This window comes from Poecile atricapillus, chromosome 2, assembly GCF_030490865.1.
Source record: "Poecile atricapillus isolate bPoeAtr1 chromosome 2, bPoeAtr1.hap1, whole genome shotgun sequence".
NCBI lineage: Eukaryota > Metazoa > Chordata > Aves > Passeriformes > Paridae > Poecile > Poecile atricapillus.
In genome coordinates this window covers 139,434,961-139,457,600 of record NC_081250.1, presented here as the reverse complement: position 1 = coordinate 139,457,600, position 22,640 = coordinate 139,434,961, and the positions used below count along the sequence as shown (strand labels likewise).

General features: G+C 38.6%; 1 protein-coding gene across 1 annotated transcript in view; it reads left to right on the top strand.

Moving 5' to 3' along the window:
* The first annotated feature begins 901 nt into the window (after positions 1 to 901).
* EIF3H (eukaryotic translation initiation factor 3 subunit H) overlaps positions 902 to 22,640 on the top strand; it is an 85,952-nt gene continuing 64,213 nt past the window's right edge. Inside the window, exons 1-2 of the mRNA XM_058832516.1 lie at positions 902 to 1,057; positions 18,209 to 18,365. Coding sequence (XP_058688499.1) covers positions 938 to 1,057; positions 18,209 to 18,365 — 277 coding nt within the window. The 5' untranslated portion in view covers positions 902 to 937. The remainder of the gene's footprint in view (positions 1,058 to 18,208; positions 18,366 to 22,640) is intronic.

The window sequence follows — 22,640 nt, the reverse complement described above, 5'->3', positions numbered from 1 at the left end:
TCTTAACAAGGCAACAAGCATTTATTTTTTCTAATGCCCGAACATCACTTAGATCTTGTTAGCTGCTATCTAATTCACAGATTTAAGTCTCTTTTCTTGTTGATTAGGGTTGAAGGTATACAAAGATCAAATGTCAAAGAACATTTTCTTAATTTTTTTTTTTACATATTCCTCATTTTGGAACCAAAGAAGGTTGTAGCCAGATGGAGGTTGTAGCAGGCAGATAGCGACAGGATGACAGGAACAGGAGACACGACCTCAAGCTGTACCAGAGGAGGTTTAGGTTGGACATCAGGTAGAATTTCTTCAACAAAAAAGTGATTAAACACTGGAACGGGCTGCCCAGGGAGCATCATCGATGGAAGTGTACAAGAAATGCCTGGACATGGCACTCAGTGCCATGATGTAGGTGACAAGGTGGTGTTGGGTCACAGGTGACAAGGTGGTGTTGGGTCACAGGTTGGACTCAATGATCTTGGAGTTTTTTTCCAATGTAAATGATTCTGTGTTTCTGTGGAGAGGAAGGCTGGCAGGGAAGGCTGTCTTGGCCCATCCCATGCTGGATGAGCTAGGACAAGGCACAGGGCACGGGGCACAGGGTACGGGGCACAGGGCAGAAGGCACAAGGCACGGGGCACAGGGCACAAGGCACGGGGCACAAGGCACGGGGCACAGGGCACGGGGAACGGGGCACGGGGAACGGGGCACGGGGCACAGGGCACAAGGCACAGGGCATAAAGCACAGGGCACGGTCTCCGCAGGCACAGGCGGGCCCGAGCCAGGCCTAGCGCGGAGCCCTGAGGCGGCACCGCCATAACACCGGATCCCGCCCGCACCTCACCGCGCTCCGCCCGGGGCCTTTTGGCCGCGCACCGCCCCGGCCGCGCCGCCGCTTCCGGTGTCACGCGTTTCCCTTTCCGGCCGTGCGGGGGCAGCGATGGCGTCGCGCAAGGAAGGCTCGGGCGCTGCCGGCGGCGGCTTCGGCGCCGCTAAGGGCAAAGGCAAAGCTGCCGCCGCGGGAGACTCGGCCGTCAAGCAAGTGCAGATCGACGGGCTGGTGAGCACAGGGCCCGGGACTTCCGCGGGCGGGGGGTGGGCGGGGTGGCCGCGTGGAGCCGCCGGCGGGTCCCGTCCGTGGGGCGGCGCCGCGGCGGAGCCTCGTGTCCTGCCGGGACCGGCGCTTCCCGAGGGGCAAGAACGGCCTCGGACCCTTGCCCAGCTTCCCGGCTCTAGCTAGGCACCCCTTGCTCGTCCCTGGTGAGGGGAACGGCTCCTGTTCTGTGTAAGCAAAGGCCGGGCCAGGGCAGAGCGAATTGTCTTTAAGTGTCCCATTTCATCTTTCAGTTGCGCCGTCCCTGTGCCCGGAGTTGCTATTTTCAGCTTTCATACCTCATGCTCATACCATATACCCAGAAAATCCCGCAGGTGTAAGAATTGACAAGCACGGTGGGTTTTTCCTTATCCTGTCGTGCTTTTTCCCTTCTCTGTCAGGGCTGTCAGGACCTCCTGCGTTTGCTTAATGAAAAATAAAGGGACTTAGCAGAGAACAGAACCATCCTAATACAGACAATCCATGTAGGCCTAAAGTGGAAAAGCATCTACTAAAATTGGTTCTTGGCTTGCTGCTGGATCTTTTTGTGTTGAAGTCTTAGAGAATTGGTTATACTATTAATGACACAGAGGAAAAAAGTTACTTCTTAAAAGTTGAAACATTGTTTGTTTCTTCATTTTCTTTGCCGAGTTTCAACAGAACACTATGGCTGAAGTGTGGAGGAGTTGGTACTCTGGTTGTGAGAAAGAAGGTCATAGTTTTGAGACAAGCTTTGAACCCTGCTTGGTATTATTAGTGGTAGTCCTTAGCTCTTATCCTGGAGATATACAGTATAGTAAATATTTGTGAAGAGGAAGAATAATTTATTTATATATAGTAGGTTTTGTGAAAGAGAAAATTTGAATTACATTTTTTCTGCCCGGTTCTGTCCAACTATCTGTGTGCCTGTGGTTTTGGTGCATGGAACATTTTCAAGGAGTGGTGAAAACTGACCAGTTGTGAAATGTTCCTAAAACCCCAGCAGTGAATAGCAGACTGCTCCTGCTGCAGGCTGGTGCCATACACTTTGATAACAACTGTTAAATTTTATTTATTTTGCTCTGGGTTTTCTCTGTCAGGCATATAATCTGCTTTGTGAGCTGCTGTTGATTCAGGTCACCTGAGTGGAGCTGATAATCCTCTGGAAGCACATTATAAAATATGATTTTTCCTTTAGGTGAGATGTAAGAATTCATGTATTTGTTTTTGGCCATTCAGACAAAAAGATCAGATTAAGTGCCCTATATTGCATCCTATTGTCTTTGTTTCCTGTTGTAGAAATTTGAATAGAGATTCCATCATGTTTTCTCCAGTCAAGGAGCCCAAAGAAAGCTTGTGTTTACAGTAGTGAACAGGCTGGGGAAAGAGTGACTGGTGGGAAGAAACCTGGGGGTGCTGGTTGACAGCAACCAAGCATGAGCCAGTGTGGTCCAAAAAGACCAATGGCATCCGGGCCAGGATCAGGAACAGGATGGCCAGCAGGTGCAGGGCAGTGATTGTCCTCATGTTCTCAGCACTGGTGAGGCTGCGCCTCAAATCCTATGTTCAGTTTTGGGCTCTTTGCTGCAAGAAAATCATCGAGGTGCTGGAGCACATCCAGACAAGGGCAATGGAGCTGGGGAAGAGTCTGGAGTACAAGTCAGGTGAGGAGCAGCTGAGGGAGCTGGGTGTGTTTAGCCTGGAGAAAAGGAGGCCCTTATCCATCTCTACAGCCCTCTGAGGGGAAGGTGTAGCAAAGTGAGGGTCAGTCTCTTCTCCAAGGTAACAAGTCACAGGACAAGAGGAAATTGCCTCAGGTTGGTACAGGGGAGGTTTACATTGGATATTATGAAAAATTTCTTTACTGAAAGAGTGGTTAAATAGTGGAACAGGCAGCCCAGGGTGGTGGAATTGCCATTCCTCAAATGCATTTAAAGAAACACGGAGACGTGGCACTTAAAGATGTGGTTTCATGGTGAATACTGTGCTGGGGTTGGGTTGATGGTGGGACTTGATGATCTTAGAGATCTTTTCCAACCTAAACAATTCTCTGATTCTGTGGTTATTGCAAGCTGTCAGAAATAATTGTACAGCAATGCCATAATTTGTTTACACTTTTTTTTTTATGCAAGAGGTGTTGATGGACTGAGGTTTGTTGTATTCTAGAAATTCCTCAATGGGAACCAAATTTTTTGTAATTCTGCCACTGAAATTAATCAGATTTGGTTCACTGGAATTATAGCCTTTAATTTCAGTAAGGTGCAATAAATTTCAAACTATAAGCTGATGGATTTTAGAACATAAACAATTATTCCTTTGAATGATTTTTAGGTCAATGGAGGATGCTAGATTTCCATCAAATCTTGGATACTTCTATAAAAAGCTTCCCTAGGGAAGCTTCTAACCCTACTACACTGTCTAAAATTGTACTTGTGGAGGACTTCCTTGGCATATTTATGCATTTTTCATTATTTCAGTAGTGATATCAGGCAACACAGAAAACTGTGAAGGCAGAAGTGATCTGGTGCATCATTCAAAGGCATAAGATCTGATAGGGTAAGTAGCATTTTTGCAATGTGAGAATCAAAGTCTGAATTATTCGGAAACTGAACTAATATCCAAAACCAGATATTCCATGTGGTAGATTATGGGTTGTGTCAGACCACTAACATGCAGGTGATGGATATATGGAAACTTTCTTCTGGAAAATAACAGCTCTGGGATGCGAGGTAGGGAGTTCTTAGCAAGGCAAGTGTGCTGCTAGGCCAGATAAATGTTTTTATTAATTACATTTGCCTTCTGCCTAGTTACAAGGCAATATGTTTTTACTGGGAAGGTGTTGTGTTCTCTGCAAATCTGCGTGATGTTATTCTAGGAAGGAAGGTAAAAGTAACTAAATTCATCTAACTAAATTCTTAAGCTCCAAATTACCTTTTCTTTTTAAGTTATACCCTTGCATTTATTTACACATTCAAGACATTACACACCCAGGAATGGTTCTGAGGAACAGTGTTAGCTGACTGAAAAAAGTTTGCTTATGCATGGCTCTTGCATATATAACTAGATCCTGACTCATGCTAAAGCACTAATATGTGCATTGCTTGTATCATTTAATTAATGAGAATGATGGTTCCTTTTTTACTTAAACACTGTATAGAATTTCTTTTTACACTCATTGTCCATTGCACAAAATTTTTATGCATTGTAGGAAGTAGCAAAAGTTATGTAGGCTTCTCAAAAGGTTTCTATTCTTATATCTTCATATCTGCTGATGTGCAAAAGCCTTAACACTAGTAACGAATTGCCACTAAACCTTAAGATATTTTTGTAACTTTGTTTATAGTAAATACAAATATATATTGGCCAAAACATAAATATGTCAAGAAGATGGTTGAAAGTTGTAGGTCTTGTCTGCGTTTGTGCACCACCATCAGCAGTGTGGCTATAGTGCCACATTCTTTTGTGTCAGGACTGATTTAATCAAAGACTGTTACTTTAAGCTTCGTTACATCATCCCTGATGTGGTGATGTTGTAATATGCCTGGTGCTTTGTATTCTTATCTATGGTAAGTACATATATATATATATATTATTTATTTATTTATTTACAAAATCATAGATAAGAATATGAGTCTGCATTTTTAAAAAACCCTCACATCATTATTGAATTCTTTTTCAGTAGGTACTCTATTCATAATTATGATCTTTAAGTTGCTTGTGCCTTGTTTTTTTATTACCATCCATTTTTGCCTTAAAGGGGTTGGATACATTGGACTGTATCCTTAGTTCATAGGGAGGATGTTTGATCACAGTGAATAGAAGAAGGTACCATGGTAACTGAAAATCAGTTTCTAAGACTTGCAGTTTCTAAGCACTTTGTAAAATGGCAACTTCTGACACTCTTGAAAGAAAGCAATCAATTTCCATAGTGTTTGAGTAATTTTGTAGTACTGGTGAAGCCTTTTATTGAACTGGCTGAAATCTCTGACATTTCTTAAGTTGTGCTTAATATTGTGTTTTTTCTAGCATTTCTTGTGGTGTTTTTTTTTTTTTTCCTTCTTTACCCTTTTTGAAGACTTTGCAAGAATGCACAGTGGTGGGTTCTGCCTGCTGTTATTTGTAGAGTTTCTTGACGTTGCAAAGCTTTCGAGTAGTATTTTAGGAATTAATGTCCTTCAGACAGTGTTGTATTTTGTATGTCTTCCAAAGGAGTTAAAATGGAATTTTAAGTTGAAGTTTAATCTTGCTGACTTTTCCTTGACCTGTTTCTTTGAAAAATTAGATCACATTATGCTGGCTTTGAGAGTTGTGTTTGAATTGAATACTGGTTCGATGTATTCATGAATACCTTGAACCATGGAGAAGACAGAAGAGCTTTGTTTTATATTCTATTAATCTTCATGTGTTAACAATGACTTGCATGAATCTAACCCAGAAGTGAACTTCTGACATATAATTTGTGCTTAAATTCAGAAGAGAAAGCATTGATGTGTGCTGGTAAGTTGAAAGGGCAGGAGTCTCCATGGAATATAACTATTTTCAGGCTTAGTGGAATTTCTTGAACTGCAGTGGGTAAGGTACCCATATCATGATGGTCTGAGAATGCAAATTTCAGTGTGTTTTGTCAGTGGATAGCAGTGGATATGTGCTAACAGAGCACAAACTTTAAATTATTTGTAAGAGTGCAGTGGTGCACTCAGCATCTCCTAAGTGTCCTGGTAAGTGTACCCTAGTGAGGCATTTAGAGCTGCAACATCTGGTATCGCTTCGTACCGTGAAACTAGTGTGCTGACAAAAGGAGTTAATCTAAATGTGGAGGTGGCTTAAATGTGTTGAGCAGTGTTACCCTTCAAAACTTTAAGGAGAAAATCTGACTTTAAAACAGGCTTTTTTTTTTTTTTTTTTCTTTCCTTCATACAAAGAGAAATAATGTGTTGCCCTTTACACTGCTGTCATTAGCAGTTAAAGTTCTTTTAAAGGATTTTTTGTCCCTCTTATGTGCATATTGAACTGGTCTCTGGTGTGGTAATTGTGTATTCAAAGCTCCTGTGAGAACAGGAGATCGTACTCTTGTGATTCCTATTCGAGTGTGTTAATACTGAGGACAAGAGTATTTTTACCAGATACCTTTCGAATAAATTCCTACCTTTTAGTGATGAAAGTGTTGCATCTAAATTACAGATAATAATCATTATTTTTTGTCTTGGTTGGTGTTAACTTTGACTCTGCATTGGGAGGTTGCCAGTGATGGCTTTGTTGCTGAGGCAGTGCATTACGTCTGCTTGCACACTGAACATTGTCAAATGTTCTCCTTTGGTTTTCAGCGTACTGTAAGAGAGCTTTGCAGCTGATGTTGAGTGTGGTGTAGGTGAGGAAAATGTACACGGAACTGCAGGCCCTAGGGAGAAACCCAGCAGGTACAGATTCTGATAGGCCCTTGGTGGTGTGTATGAAATGAACAACTCCTACACCCTATTCAGTCTTAGGACTTTTTCTTTCACCTTTTAAATAAATTTTATAGATCATATGAAAGGCCTTGAAAGAGTGGCAAACTTTTTTTTTTTTACCCCTACTCTTTGAAAAAGGATCATGTATCTTCTTATACATGAATCTATACCCATAATCTTATTGTTGTTGTAGTATTTTATCATCAATCTTTGTTAGAGATACCTTTTGGGTATGGTTACTTTGGGTGTTGTTTTTCTGTACTTACACACATGTTCAAAATACCTTCTCAGATTTGAGCATACTTTTCTTTAAAATTATTTTTAGTCTTCCAGCAGCATTAGGATTGCAGAGATGTGATACCAGCTTTACCAACTGTGTGTAGGAGTTTAATTAGGTTACCACATATGAGAATCATATCAGCTTAATGGAAAGTAAATAAATTGTTAATGTACCACATGGAAAAAATTCAGGCTTGTATAATAAATATTCTTGTTAGTATTATGTATGATTGTTCAATAATCTAAAACCAAGACAATAGAGCTTAATTTTGATAATATCTTTTGTAATGTGCATGCGCCAAATTACTTCAGCATCAGTGTTGGAATATTTTTGAATGACTTGTATATGGATATTTATTTCAGATAAGCATTCTGGTAATCTCTTTTGGCTTAATCAAAATTTAAAGTTAATAGAGAGACTTATTTACTCACTGGAGTTTGAAGATATGCCTGAATTTTGCTTTATGCATGCAGTAACAGACTAATTCTCTTTTGTAAATATTTGGGTTTTTTCTGGAAAGTGAGTGTTAGGATGTTGCTTTGAGCATGTAAGACTTGTTGGTCTTTGCCATTGTTCTGCTTGCACATTGTATTCTGCTTTGCAGTGTGTTTGCTGCATATCCTTCCTATTCTTCGGAGCCCAAATCTGTCCAAGAAGCAGTGTGCATACCCCTTCCTGTTTTACAAGTTCTTAGTGTTTAGGAACTTGGAGGTGTAAATCACTTACTGATATTTGGGGATTTTTTCGTGCATACCTGAGAAAAGTATGCAGTCTGACAAAATGGTTTGTCAATGTAGGGCTGAGTTTTGAGCACTTAGATCTTAAGGTTTTTACTATTATATTATTAGCAATGCAAAAAGAATTAATAGTTTTTAAGGTCTTTAAACTTCAGATGAGACATAGGATATTTACGGCAGCTGTCATCACTCCTTGGAAGCAATTTGAAAGCTATACTGCCTTCTCCATTGGCACTCTCAGTGATAAAATTAGAATGATTGTTTTTAATCTCATTGTCACAGTAGCTGTTATTAAAAATGGAACTCTCTGGAAGTGATTTTCATGTGGCAGTGTTCAGATGATGATACAAAGGCAAATCTCTGTTGAAAAAGTGGGAAAGCTGAAGCAATAACTGTCGTTCATGGTTTGGGCTTTTTTTTTTTTTTTCTCAATTTTATACTTTTAAGTCAGCAGGAAAACTGAGACTCCATGCAGGCTTGATACTCTGGATTGTACTAGCTGTTACTAGGAGGATCTGTCTCTGTTGCAGCCCCTTAGCATATAACCAAGTGTTTGCCAGAAAGGCTGAGTGTTTCAATGTGGAAAAAATTGTTGTGCAAAAAGTTATAAATTATTAAAACGATATGGAAGTCATGTCCGGTAGGGACTTTACTGGTTACTTGGAAGCATCTGTTGAATGCATATGGAAGGCATGCTTTAAAGACACACCCTTAAATAGCATATTCCAGTTTCTTTGTGCAGGGTATGTTTTTTGGAAAAGATCAGTAGTTTCAGATGAGCCCCCATTCCCTTCTCCCCATCTAAGTCTCTCTTACTTTGCTAATTTTTGAAGGTCAAATAGATAAGGCTAACTGTATTGCGGTTTTTCTTTAGCTTCAAAATGATAGCAGTCTGGCACAATCTAATTAAAGAATAGGCTGTTAAATAAAATTGCTACTGCTGCTTTTGGCTGTCATTTAAAAATTTTTTTATAGGAAGCTGCTAGAAGTTGATGCTGAAGAAAACCTTATACTTGGAATACACTCCTCGCTTGGTGAGCGCCACGAATTTTGAACAATGGTGATTCACTAATACACAGAACATATGTATCAACTGTATGTTGAAGTATAAATGTAAAGCTCTGGTGTTTTGAGCAGAAAATGTTGAAACTGTGCCTGTCTCTACCACTTCTATATAATTTCCATATGTTGTGCTCTGAAGGGGTATATTCATCAGCTTTCATTCTTGAAATGATGGCTCGATATTGAATTCATTAAAAATAATAAATATGAATTATATTGGCAATTTGAAAAAATTGCCTGAAATACTGAATGTTTTCAAAAGTTTTGTGTTCAGTAAGATCTGGGAAATAGAAGAAATAATAGAGTAAGTAGTCCTGGGGAAATGCTCCATCCCTCTTGCAACCAGCAGAATTTTGGATGTTAATCTCATTACATCCCTATCACTGCCTCCTGACAGTGTGCTAATAACATCTAATGCCCTGCCACTCACACAATTGAGGTCCTGAGGCTGTTTTACTGAAGTGTTTCTATAAGGAAGTGATTCTGCAGTGCCCCTGGCCTTGACAGTTTCCATGGGAATGTGCATGAATCCATGTACTGTGAAATGTGTTCTGAAACTTTGTATTGCAGAGAACTGTATTTTACCAGCGTGTGAACACAGCAATGGGGAGTTTCAATACACATGTGTAATGGTGCATTTTTGCTTGCATTGAGGCAATATTAAAGTGTGCTAATGGTCTGTGATTAACCCTGCAGATGGCTGTTAATCTGAACTGCTGTAAAACTCAAATGTAGGGGGACAAAAATGAAGAAGAGATTGGTCTGTTTTGTAACACACACCTTGACTAACATTCAGTATTTTTCTGTGTTTTAATAACCTTTGCTTTTCTCCACTGTTTAATTAGTTTTTCTTTTGATGTACTGCAGTTTGTGTTTAACTGCTTCCTTTTGCAAGAACAAGCAGCTCACTTGGACATGAGTAAATAAATGACTTAAACAGATATTTCACGGTACCTACAAGATATTAGCTGATGAATGTAAATTCCTGGCAGAGTCAAGGAAAACCACAGCCTATGAAAACCCAACATGCCTCTAGCCAAAACCCAGTAATCATCCCTTCTAATGTTGTACTTGTGCAGAAGCAGGCTTGGTGTCTGTACTATTTCAGTTCTTCAGTCTGAGCTCCACCTACCTGTGGAGTCTTGTCTGAGTTTGTCTTTTCCATTTTGGATATTAACCAGTTTTAGTTCTAGGTGTTGAGAAACGGTCACTTTCAGGTTCTGTGTCTGGTTTTACATGAAATCAGTGACTTTTGTAATTTGAAGTAGCTTTTTTTAATAGGCTATGATTTTTTTTTTAAATCTTTGTGACTTTGAAAGTATCCCAGTAATAGCATGAGTGGGCAGCTAACCCATGTTTGCAGCAGCTGAGCTTGCTTCTAGTGAGTGAACAGTGTGTGTGTGAATCACTTGGCAGTGTCTGTAGGAATCTGGGCTTGCACTGTGGGCACAACCACCTTGGCTGGAAGTGGGGGCTGTTGGAAGGTGCAGCCAGACTGTGTTGCTGTAGGGAGGCCCCCATCTTGTTAGAATGGTTTTTCCTCTTGCTTTTAGGGAGATTTAGAGCTCTTGAATCACAGCAGTTTGGAAATAGTTCTTTAAAAGAGGAATAAAGCAACTGAAAGAGCAGGTACTTCAGAAGCACTTTCTGTTGGGCATTTTTGGTCGTGGTTGAAGCTTTGCTGTTGGTTTTTGTTGACATGCTGCTGATCTACACATTATCTGTGCAAGACTGTTCAGAAAGTGAAAAATGAACTCAATGTCTACTTTTTCTAGACTAAGCTCTAGGGTAAGGAAGGTACAGCTTTTTCAGCCATGCCCCAAACAATGCACATAAGCAGTTAATGTTCAAGAAGTGATAAAATGCTTCTTGGCCTGTCACTGACTTAAAACTGTGCTATGAGTCAGCCACTTACTGAGATAAAGTGACAAGGGATCTTATATCTGGCTTATTGCTACATATGAATATTACTGCTTTCTTTGTCCTGTTGGAAAAAAAACCCAACTAAATGCTGAAGGAAAGTGAGATGGCTATAAGCAAGAGGTAATCTGGAAAACCATATAGATTCCTATAATTACAGGAGGAAATGGTTCCTAAACCAAGCAGTAGTGAAGGAAAAGACTTGTTAAATTGATAATCTGTTACGATTTCAGCAGTTTTCTTTAGCCTCATGTACATATTGTGGAGTAGAAAGATTACTGAAGTTCCCTCTTGCAGTTAAGTCATCTGAAGTCATTGATGTTTACAAACTAAGCAAGTGTTATGTTTGGTACCAAGGGATATAATAAGACACCTAGGGAACTGAAAGCTTTGGATGCTTGTCATATGCTTCCTAATACTCAAAAATATTAATATAGTACAGAAGCATGTAACATCATTCCCCCCATAGTTCAAGATAGACTACTTTCCATTCAATTTAACATGGATTTCCAGAATGGCTTTGTGCTGAGGACGTACATGGGACAAAATTGACAGACTCCTGTAAGTTATAGCTTCAATGCAAAAGTGTATGTAGCACCCTCTGCTTGAGGATCACCTCAGATCAATACACATTGTTCACTGCTGGTGAATTTAGGGTCAACTCCAAGAAGCTTCTGCTCTTGTCAAAAGGATATTTTGATATTTGCACCCGTTGGAGATGGTATGAAATGGCATGCATCATTCTGTTATGCTTCCTATATAATTATTGTTTTTAAGCCCCAAATTTCTGTCAAGTTCAAAAATAAGATTTTAACATCTGGTGTTGAATTAGCTGTTGAGTGACATAAATGTATGCTTACTATTCCAAGAACTGTATTTACAAAGACTTTATAAATGTTGGTGTTTAGGCTCTAGCAAGTCAAGATAAAGGTAAATTATTGTGGGGCGTTTGAGGTCTTCTGTCCAAAGGATGACTGCTACACTTACAAGATAAAACAGTGAGGGCTAAGGCTTGTTATTTCTGAAGTTGCTGTTCAAAACAACATTTTTCTGAAGTTACCTTGCTTTTAAAGTCTACTCAGTCTTGGCCTTAGATTTTTCAACAGAATGTTTAGATTAAATATCTTGTTGATTATTTCTCAGGGAATTAAAATAATTTTTTTTTTTTGGCCACCAAACATACTTACGACTGAAGATATCTGCCAAATCAATTACTTTAAGATGCTGAAAGTCTTAATGGAAAACTATTTTTAAAATTATTTTCCTTTACTTCTCCTGAGATAAAATTGGTCTGACAGCTTTAAGAGCCTTTATTCTAAAGTTAAGTAGAAGAAGAAAAGAAAAAATGTCTAGACATCCATCATGTCAGGAATGGTCAAAAATGCAGTCCTGTTCAGTAATAGAATCTAGAAAAAATTCAAAGATCTCTGCAAATAAGCTGGAATATGCATTTAAGTGAATTCTGTGTTTATCAGTAGAAATTGTCATATTTCTTGACATTAGTATAAAATGTAAAATTCAGTTTCACCTCTAATCTTCCGTTTCATAGGATGGTTTGGGTTGGAAGGGACCTTAAGAATCATCTAGTTCCCACCCCCTTGTCATTGGCGGGGACACCTTTCACAAGACCAGGTTGCTCAGAGCTCCATCCAACCTTGAACAGGCCTTAAACACCTACAGGGATGGGCCATCCACAGCTTCTCTAGGGGCCGTGTGCCAGTGCCTTACCACCCTCACATTTAAGGATTTTTTTCTAATATCTGATCTAGAACCACTTTCTTTGGGTTTGAAGCCATTCCCCCTTGCTCTTGTAAATCCTGTCCATTGTTCTTTTAGGCTCCCTTCAGGTGCTGGAAGGCCACAGTCAGGTCACCCCAAAGCCTTCTTTTCCAGGCTGAACAAGCCCAAATCTCTCAGCTCATCTTCATAGGAGAGGTATTCCATCTCTCTGATCAGAGGTGGCCTCCCCTGGATTCACTCCAACAGGTCCATGGCCTTCCTGCATTGAGGACTCCAAAGCTGGACTCAGCACTGCAGCTGGGATCTCATGAGAGTGGAGTAGAAGGGGCATAATCACCCGCTTGACATGCTGCCCACACTGCTTTGGATGCGGCCCAGGACACACTTGGCTTTCTGGCCTGTGAGCGCACATCGCCAGCTCATGTCCAACCTCACATACCACCCCAAGTCCTTCTGGGTACGGCTGCTGTCCATCTGTTCCTCCCCCAGCCTGTGTTGGTATCGGGGGTTGCCCTGACCCAGGTGCAGCACCTTGCTCTTATTAAACCTGATGCAGTTCCCATGGCCTACTTCTCAAGCTTGTCCAGGTCCCTCTGGGTGGCATCCTGTCCTTCAGGACTGTCAACCACACAACTCAGCTTGGTGCTGAACTCATGCCATGACTTCATGTGGTGGCAAGTATTGTGCCATAAAGGTTCATAGCCAACAGCTGTGAGACCAGGGTATCAACCTGTTGATTTTGTGCTTCTGTCGTGTTGTCTGTCACAGTGCTTTCTAGAACCCATTTCTGTGGACTGCACTGATTAAGATGGAATTTTTTATGTGTTTCTGTAAACATCTGTCTCATTAATCATCTGGAGGAGTGCGTCATGTGTATAGACGTATGTTTTCTTACTCTTAATCGTTGCAATGATATCTTTAATTTACTTAAATGTTCCTTTTCTCCTGGCAGGAAAGTTGAGAGTTTGTTTTTGTCTTATCAAGTGGTACTATAGCCAGGAGACAAATGAGCTTAAGGCAAGTTTTTGCTTGGTCAGCTTCCAGGACTTGTCTTTTGTAAGTGTAGGATAAGCACTTATCTGTAGTGTGTAAAAACTTCATCTGGAACTATTAAAATGTTAACATTGCTCATGTTTCATGATATCTAGGTTTTTTGTATTTTTTCCCATGTCTTTGTTTAAAAACAAAGCCATTCCATGCTTACTTGAAGATTTCAGATCTGTTTAATTAAATTTCATTTTGTTTGTTGTTAATTGGTTGTTTCAGCACAACACCAGTTGTAGATTTGCTTTTGGTGTAGGGTTACCTGAGGAAGGAGACATGGCCACTAAATTAGAGTGAAATGTGCTATGTCTTCATGTGGATATTAATTGCTAAACAGTTCAATTCTTTATCCAGAGGTGGCATTTATGCATTTTATGTGTGTCAAGAAGATGTTGATTCTAGGCATCTTTGAAGGTAACACAATTACCTAGTCATTGTTAGTCATGACTAACATTGTGATCTATCCATTTACAAAGCTGCATTATCAGTTCTCTGTTGAATTTGGTTTATGCTAGGAGTTTAAGTAAAATTGCTCATGCTGAAACACTCGAATATGAAAGTTCATGGTTTGAGTTTTAAGAATTTGTATGATGGAGAAGGCTACATATATGATATGGATGTATTCAAAATGTATCACACATTATTAGCAGTCATAGCTTTCAAGACCCTTTTGCCAAGCTAAATATTGACCAGCATTGCAGTAGTGTTAAGTACTGAGAGGATGTGAGTGTTGTGGCACCTTCCACATTACTGCTGAAAGCAGCTACATAACACAGAGTTGTTTAGACTCTCCCCATCCTCTTCCCCAGATGCTGGCAGTTGATGCTAGTGGTTGTGACCACAAAGCTTTCTTGGGTGGCAAAAAATGTTAAGCATTTAAAAATATATAAATACTTAATTTAAGACTGTAGATCACTGTGCTACATCATGTAGCCAGTAGGCTAACAGAAGCTCTCTCTTGTTTGATTTCATATGTGTAAGACATGGCACAGGTACTGGAAATCTGTTTTCAATGTGGTGACATTCAGCTCTCTGGAACACTGCCATAAATGAATCCTCAGTGTTTTGATTTGCTGTTGTTTCTCTTTACATAAATGTAGGAATGTGCATCTCGGTATATTCATGTCCCTACAGTAGGATCTTCACAGAACCCCCCAAAGGCTCACAATACTTCAGCTGCGGGTTTATGTTACACGTATTTCTGTGGTGAGGTACAAACTTTTGAAATTAACAACTGTGATGTCAGAATGTAGCCCAATTTAAAATCTGGCAGTATGAAGTTAAAATATGTATCTTTGATGTTGTTAATAGTTTCAGAATGGCTTTCTAATTTTTTTTTTTTAATTTTTTTTTTGGTATGACTTCATTCTTAATGTCTGAGCAGTGCTTTGAAGATTTGGAGATTAGGAGCACTGCAGAACTGCAAGGTTTTGTTTTTTTGTTTTTTTGTTTTTTTTTTTTGTGTTTTTTTTGTTTGTTTGTTTGGTTTTTTTTGGGGTTTTTTTTTTTAATTGAGGATGAATGGTCATTAAAATCTGACAAGTGGCTACTCCAAGTGATTAAAATACTTTGGTGTTTTGAACACTAAGTTTACAAGTATGGGGGATTCCTGAGTTTTATTTAGGAGTTACTTGTGTATCCTTTTCTAAAGAGTCACTGTGTACCTGAATATTTCTTACATGCTGATCTACTAAATCATGCTGCATTATAATTATTGACTTGTGTTCAGGGTACTAAAGTTTAGAAATCTGAGGATTTTTTTGTTATTTGTTACATTTTCTCCTAAAGAACATAACCTTTCCTGGCTGGCCAGCTGAAATGTTGACATGTGGTTTGATTTGGGTACTGTGATTCTGTGTAGCTATGGTATAGCAGTGAAGGATCTACAGATATTTAAAAACAATCATAGCTTATATAAAGGGCAGTATCTCCTATTAGGGAGTTGGATGGGAATTATACATGGTGTTTGGCAAGTGAATCAGCATTGACTGAAAGATGGTTATACTGGTGTTCATTTAGATTTCTTTGGGATTTTTTTAAGTGTTATTTGGAGAAATTGGTATTTCTCAAAGTGCTGTTTTATACTTACATTATATATATTAACACTTTTTACATTTATTTTCAGACCAGTATAACTACTTTAATTCTGTTCTGATTGCTTCACAAACATAACATCTTTTTCTTTTAGGAAATGTCTAGATAATGAGTTATCTAGAAAATGAGTGCTCATTTTTCTTGGGTATATGTGGTTTATTCACTATGAAGTCTTGGTCTGCACATTCAGTCAGAAATGTCATGGCATTGGTGTTTGCATATTGGTCAGCTCTTCCTGCTGTATCTAGACTAGCAAACAAATGGAAATGACCTTTTTAGTGTTGTAGCTGATGTTATTACTAGAGAAATAGTCCTGCTTTACACCTGAAGATCTATTTTTAGTACTGAAACACAGGTTTCAGAGCACATTTCCAGCTTGATCATATGGCAGTATTTTGGTGGTAGGTTATAAAACTGTCCAGAACAAAGAACAAAATGAAAACAGGAATCCTGTGTCATTGGATGCATCTTTTTCTAAGTGATTTCAGTAGCTAATGTATTTTCCAGTGCAGTCGTAAACACAAACTTCTGCAGTGTCCTAATGGTTGTGAAATTTGGAGTATTGAGTTCATGAACTTCTCTGCTCCCTTTCTCAGATTCTGTTGGAAAGTAAGGTTGCAGGTAGGCTTAAATCCCTGGGGTCTCTGTCTCCCTGGATGATGTCTGCTCTGGTCTTCAGGCTGGAGATCGAAAAGTGCAGGCTTGTGTAATTACTTCATTGTGTGTTGGGGTTTTTAGTTAATATTTCAGAGCTTTGAACTCCTAGTTTTCTTTCTCTGGAAAATCATTGATACTCTGTGACAGCCCATGCTTGTTTCATTTGTGGCTGCTTTCTGTGAGCAATTATCATCAGAAATGCTACAGCAAATTGGCATCGTATCACAAATGCTCCTGGAATGAAATCAAACAGACAAACAGTCCTCACATTAACAGGGTGCATAGAGAGCTCAAGAGAAAATGAGAAAAATACTGGAAAAGGTGAAGCTTACAAGACTGTAAAGATGCTGAGAAGTTCTATATTAGGCAGAGAGCTCTCTGTGCTGTAATCAGACAGGATAGTTATGGATTTCTTGACTGTGGAAGACAGGGAAAATATATGATAAACTTTAGCTTTACACTAAATGCAAGTTGAATATTAGTTATGTGTTGACTGTGGAACATTCATCTTCTACATCCAGATGATCTCAAACTGATGGTTGCTTTACTGCTTCCATCAGCGTTAAATACTGCTTCACTGCCCACTGATCTTCATTTCCTTGCTGTTTTCCCATGAAATGAGATGCATATAGCCAAACTATCTCTTTGTGTCTCTGCTCTGTAGACCTGTTTTAACAAATTGGATAAAAAGGGTGTGGCTGCAAAGAACCTGAGTGACAGATGTGAATGTGTATTGGAGTGAAGTGTTTTCTACCTATGATTGAGAAGCTTCAATGCAAGTATATCGAGATGCAAGAGGAAGCACAAGTGAATGATAAACAAGAAATCAGTGGGTGTTAGTTCAGTTTGATACTTAAATCCAACTTAGTTGGAAATAGGTATTTTCAATTTTACCCTCTCTGCCCTGTCTCCAAGTAGGCTATGTGTATGAAGCTCAAGAAGGCAAGAAGGCACTGTATTTGTAAATAATTTCTATTTTAGTCTCCTTTTTCTTTCATTTAACCTATATTGTACTTTAATACAGTAATGGTGTTTTACAAAAAGTGGCATCTGCTAATCACAAAGGAGAAAGCTAGGGACAAACATATGTTCCTGATGTGTAAGTATGAGCTTAACCTCCTTTTTTTTCTGCCCTCCCCTGTAGAATGTTCTCTAGAAGCCAGTACTTGTTTAAAATCTGTTCTAAGGGCAGTTGAGCTGAAGTCTACTAAACTAGTCTGTTTGCCAGAGATGTTAAGGTAGCATTGCTTTAATGAAAACATAATCATCAGACATTTTCTGTTGAATTTTGAATGGATGGATTAGGGTTTAGTAAAATAAACCTCTCTTATGCTGGACAAAGCATAAGTTCTTTTAAGTGAATGTTTGTGATTAGTGTCTTACCTTATTGTAGTTGTTGTTGAGTATAAAATGTTACTTAAGTATGAAGTGTTGCTAGCAAATAACTGACTATTTTTGAGGGGTTTTGTTCATACTGTTCCAATTTACAGTATCATCTCATGAGAATTATTTATTGTAGAGTTCAGAATTAAGGAAGGAAATAGGAATTATGTTGTTAAAAATATTATGAGTAATTTATGCATTTTTTTTCTTTTATCATTGATTTTTCTTAAATACCCTATGACATACCATTCACATTATGCAACTTCAACTGTCATCTGAAGTAAAACTTGAACTGTCATCTGAAATAAAACTGCAGTGAGCTGTACTTTGGAAGATTAATGCAACTGAAATTTGATGTGATCTGCACCTTTAAAATTCCTACCAGTTTCTGCATAGATTTTTAAGATGTTTTTTTAGTTTCTTGTGCACTGTTTCCCTCAAGAGGGGGCTTACTGGGCCTGCAAGATACTGTTAAAAGCTCACAGTTATCGCAACAAGCTAAAGTAAAAACGATCAATATTTCATTTTAGAATGATGTTTCAGAAAATTGGTTTAGAACTGCATTTTGATGGTTCATTTAATGGTCTCGTTTTTTTGCCTTTAATATTAGGATGACTTTCTGTTCCTTTACCAGTATTGAAATTCCTGGTGATTAAGCCAATAGCTCACTTGGTTTGCAGCTCTAATCCTTCCAACAAATTTGAAATTCCAGATACATAGTTTGAGGACAAAAGTAACACATTGCATATTATGATTTTATTGTTTTGTGTTCTAGGTTGTTTTAAAGATCATTAAACATTACCAAGAAGAAGGACAGGGAAATGAAGTGGTCCAAGGAGTGCTGCTGGGTCTTGTGGTGGATGACAGACTTGAAATCACAAATTGCTTCCCTTTCCCTCAGCATACAGAAGATGATGCAGACTTCGATGAAGGTAATAGTTACAGTTTTGTAAAACTTAGGCTAAAAAGAAAATCTGTATGGGCTAGAAAAGCCTTTTTTCCCTCACAGTGAGCAGAAGCTTGTATATACTTAGAGAGATTGTTTTCGTGTGGCTTGAGATGTCAACAGTTCAAATGGAGTGCCATCCTGAGTATCCAACTTAAAGCTTGTCTGTATAAGGGAGGTTAGAGTGGGTGAATACTGTATTATGTGGACACTTATTTTAGGATGAGACTGTCCACATGGGAGGTTACATTAGTTTTCTGTCTGTAATTATAATCGCTTTAAAGCATTTTATGGAAATAGCTGTGTATATGTGTGTGCATACATACATATGCTGTGTATGCATACATACACATCTGAATGTAGCTTGGCACACAGATTGCCTCTCTGTGGATTTACTTATATGTATTAAGTACTCATTGAAAGCCTGGAGAGCAGAGCTTTATAAGTTTAAAAGGCTTTGGCTGACTTGGAGTCTGGGTGATCATTTTGCTTTCCAAGTGAGTTAGAATGTAGCATGAGTGGTTTCTGTCTGTCTCAGTGTTTTTTGCTAGTTCTAGTGTTTTGTTACTGACACTGTAAGTTAGTATGATTGGCTTGGCACAGAATGACATCAAATTTATAAAGCAAACCTAAAAGGCTTATAATTCTAATCTTGATATTATGAGTGTGTGCATTTAATGATACTAGTAGAAGAACTTTATTAGGGCATAAGAGTCAGTTTAACTTCAAGAGTAACTGAAGAGGCAATATAGTCAATGTAGTTGCAGTGGATTCTGTTTTGATAATTCAGTTTGAGTAAGAACACTTAATCTGTAAGTATAAACTGCTTTTTCTTGCTTATAATAAGATTAGGTATTATTAAATTAATATTTTAACTAACAAGAAAATTATCCTGGACCCTGCTTTTTATAGCAGAGATAATTTTAAGAATTCTTTGCAACTTGGTAGGGTTTTGTAGCTGTTTATTGCTTTCTTTGTGGGATTACACAGTTAGCTCAAAGAAAAAAGAGTGCAAAACAAAAAGGAATCTTAATTGTCCTACAATAACACAGTGCTTGAGTCAGAACTATATTTTACTAAAGCCTAAAAAATGTTTTAAAGATTCCTTCTCTTCTGGAGCTCTTCAAAGGATTGACGTAATCTAAATTCTTAATTGAACCCTGTGCTTTATTTTTTTTCTGTAGAAAATGGCTGAATTATTTCCATGTAGCTGATAGGAGAGCAAGTATTGAAATTAATTTCTCAATGTCAGAGATGGATTCAGCTCACTGTAGAATGGCTCACGTGCTGAGCTGTAAGCCTGTGATCTGGTATGCAGGGCTCAACTGTTCATGTTTGGGAGAAACTTCATTCCAGGAAAGTGATTTTTGGTACAAGTCTTTCTCTTTCCCTTTTAGCAAGTAGGCAATAATCCTGGCATTAAGTAAGGTCCAAAGGGAAAGCTTCCCTCACCTGGACCCCTTAACTTTTCAACTTTCTGTTCCCATGCTGTGGGCAGAGAAAGCAGAGCAAGCTCTAGCTAGAATGGGAAGTGAGCTGGTGGCAGTGAGGCTGATGCTGCCTCTGGCAGTGGTGGGGAATCTACAGCCAGATCAGGGGAGCTTGCCTATGCTGAGCCCTGTAAGCCAATTCAGGAGAATTTCATTTTGGTTTCCATGTCCCTAGCCTGTACTACCTGGATCACAGAGATGTTGATTCAGAGATTATTCTTCTCAGTGAAATACAGTTAAATAGACTGAACCATTTAGGAAATGCAAGGTGCTCATGTGTGTTCGGCATTCCCTTAGTGTGGGTCTTTTGAGCTCTTTAACCTATGTGGTAGAATTTAGGGAAGATGAAAACTTAAACAAAATGACTGTTGAGGTTGCTAGCTTGAGCCTTTGGGTCTTTCTAGACTCCTCAGAGTTGTCTTCTGCTTTGCCAATGTGAAAAACAGTAATGTTTTATAAATGCCCACTGTTTGTTTTCCCTGGAGCTGTGTTTCCATATGCAAGCATCCTGCCAGATCTTCAAAAGATTCTTTTTTCTTCTAGATGCAGATAATTCAAGTAGAGAAATCTCTTGTTATGTGCCAGAATGTTAAAATTCATGATGCTAAAAACCAAAGAAAACAAGGCACCTCCTTCCTCCTAAGATTTGTGTGTTACTTCAGTACCCTATTTGGCTTTATATATTTGCACTAATACAGGACCATAGACATGGAGGGAAAATACAAGGGCCTTGGCACTTCAGTGCTGCTATTACACAGAATAATACTTAACATTGTGCTCTTTTGTTGGCACGATGTTGCACTGTCTTCTTCCTTATGGAGGCCTTAGTGGTCTCGAGGTGATTGTTGTTAAGAGAATTTGAGCTTTTGTACAAGCCGGTGATATTTGAACAAATAAACTGTTGGGTAATTGGCGAGACACATTTACGTGAATGTTTTCCTCTTTTAAGCTGTGCAGATCTAATATAAAACACATTTTTGAGAGTGCTATGAAAATATCCTTAAATTGAACTTGAAATAGGTATGCATGACATTTAAGAATCAGTTTGATAAAGATGTATTTAAACTTGCTTACAACAACTATTTCTTCAGATATGTGTAGTTATGCTTTTGTTATGGTGCCATTTTGTTTCTTTCTGCTAATGCCTAAGATAATACAAATTTTGACTATCTGCGGTTATAGAATTCCTTAAAAATTATTTTTTAAAAAAAACCTATCTGAACTTGTTCTTTTAGTGCAAGAACATTTTTTAATGCAACTTGAATTGGACTATTTCTGAAACTACAGAACATATGAGAGGTTTTTTTTAGCTTCAAGTAATTCTTCTTGCAAATCTGGGTGGGCTGTCTACCACGTGTGATTCCACAGGTGTTTTTCATCTTAGAAGGTTTCTCCTGCAATGTTGTCTTCCTGTGATTCTTTTTGCAAAGTGTGATTTTTTTGGTAACATTTCTTGTCAGTAAAGTCTTAAACACTTAGGTTAGCCTGCTGTAGCATGAGATTTTTAGTGGGGGTGAGAGGGTTCAACCCAGCTCTGTTAGAAATCTAGGTGAAGTTTAGTTGATGATGTGAGACTTAATGGAGGAAAATTGCAGAATTGTTGTTGAGTCCTCTGCAAAAGATGCTTCAATGTGAATGTTTGATATTCTAGGGCTGCACTTCAGGCTTTTGGTTAGGCATTTGCTTTTCACATAATTGTTTCCTTATTGCTGGTGCACTTAAAACCTCATAGGCATTGACTTCACTTTTCAAAGCACTGATGTTTAATTTCATGAAGATACTTTCAGTGATCTACACGTACAACCCCTATTCCTGTGCCGTCTGCCGCCCCTTCCCCATGTCTTCCACCCCACAGATTCAGGTCTTGTTTAGGGAAAATCAGATTTCTGCTGTAAGGATTTTTGGCTTAGGTACTTCTGTGAAATGATGCAGTGTTCCAGCTTGTCTTACTGAATGTAGTTTTCTGAGAAGCGCTTTCACTTTAGGGTACTTCCAAGCCATTGTCTGAGCATAGTTTTGCTGTCTTTCAGCTAAGGTTTACTAAAAATCTTAATTATCTTATTTACTCTTATGTTCTTCCTGATGAATAAATGTATTTTTCATGTCTATAAATTTTATTTCTAAGCAACATTTAAGTTCAGTCCTTTGCACTTTATTGATTTTATCTTTTGTCCTTTACACTGAGCAACTTTTTCCCCCATTTAAAGGAAATTTATATTTCCTTCTTGGAAATCCAACAGTTAAAAATGAAGTATACCTCCTCCTGTCACTCAGTATGTTGTGAGACATTATTTTGAAACAGATTTATTTCAGTCTGATGTATTTTAGTAACTTAGTTACAAAGCTAAGATAATAAATAAAGTCCTGTGGTAAACATGCCAGTCAGAACTTTTGAGACAGTTATATAATTATACATCAAAATAAGTTCTATATGTTTGTAACTTTTTCTTCTTTTATTAGATTCCCTCTGAAATACTTCAGCAGGAAAGCTGATTCCTTCTCTCCCTATCCCCCAACATGATTTTTACTTTGCTAGTTGAGAGATTCATTTTGGTTTCCAGGTTAGAAGTCAGCTAAGTGATCAAACATTCTATTACCTTTGGTTTTCTGTGCCTTAGGTTGAATTTAGTTTTGTAGTCATTCAGTAACAACTAGAAATAACAAAGTGCAACATTTCCATAAACCCACTATTTTTTAGCCTCAAATAGGTGCAGCTGCATGTGGACAGGTATCATAGCTCATAAATAGTGCTTATTCAGGGTTTTATTTGG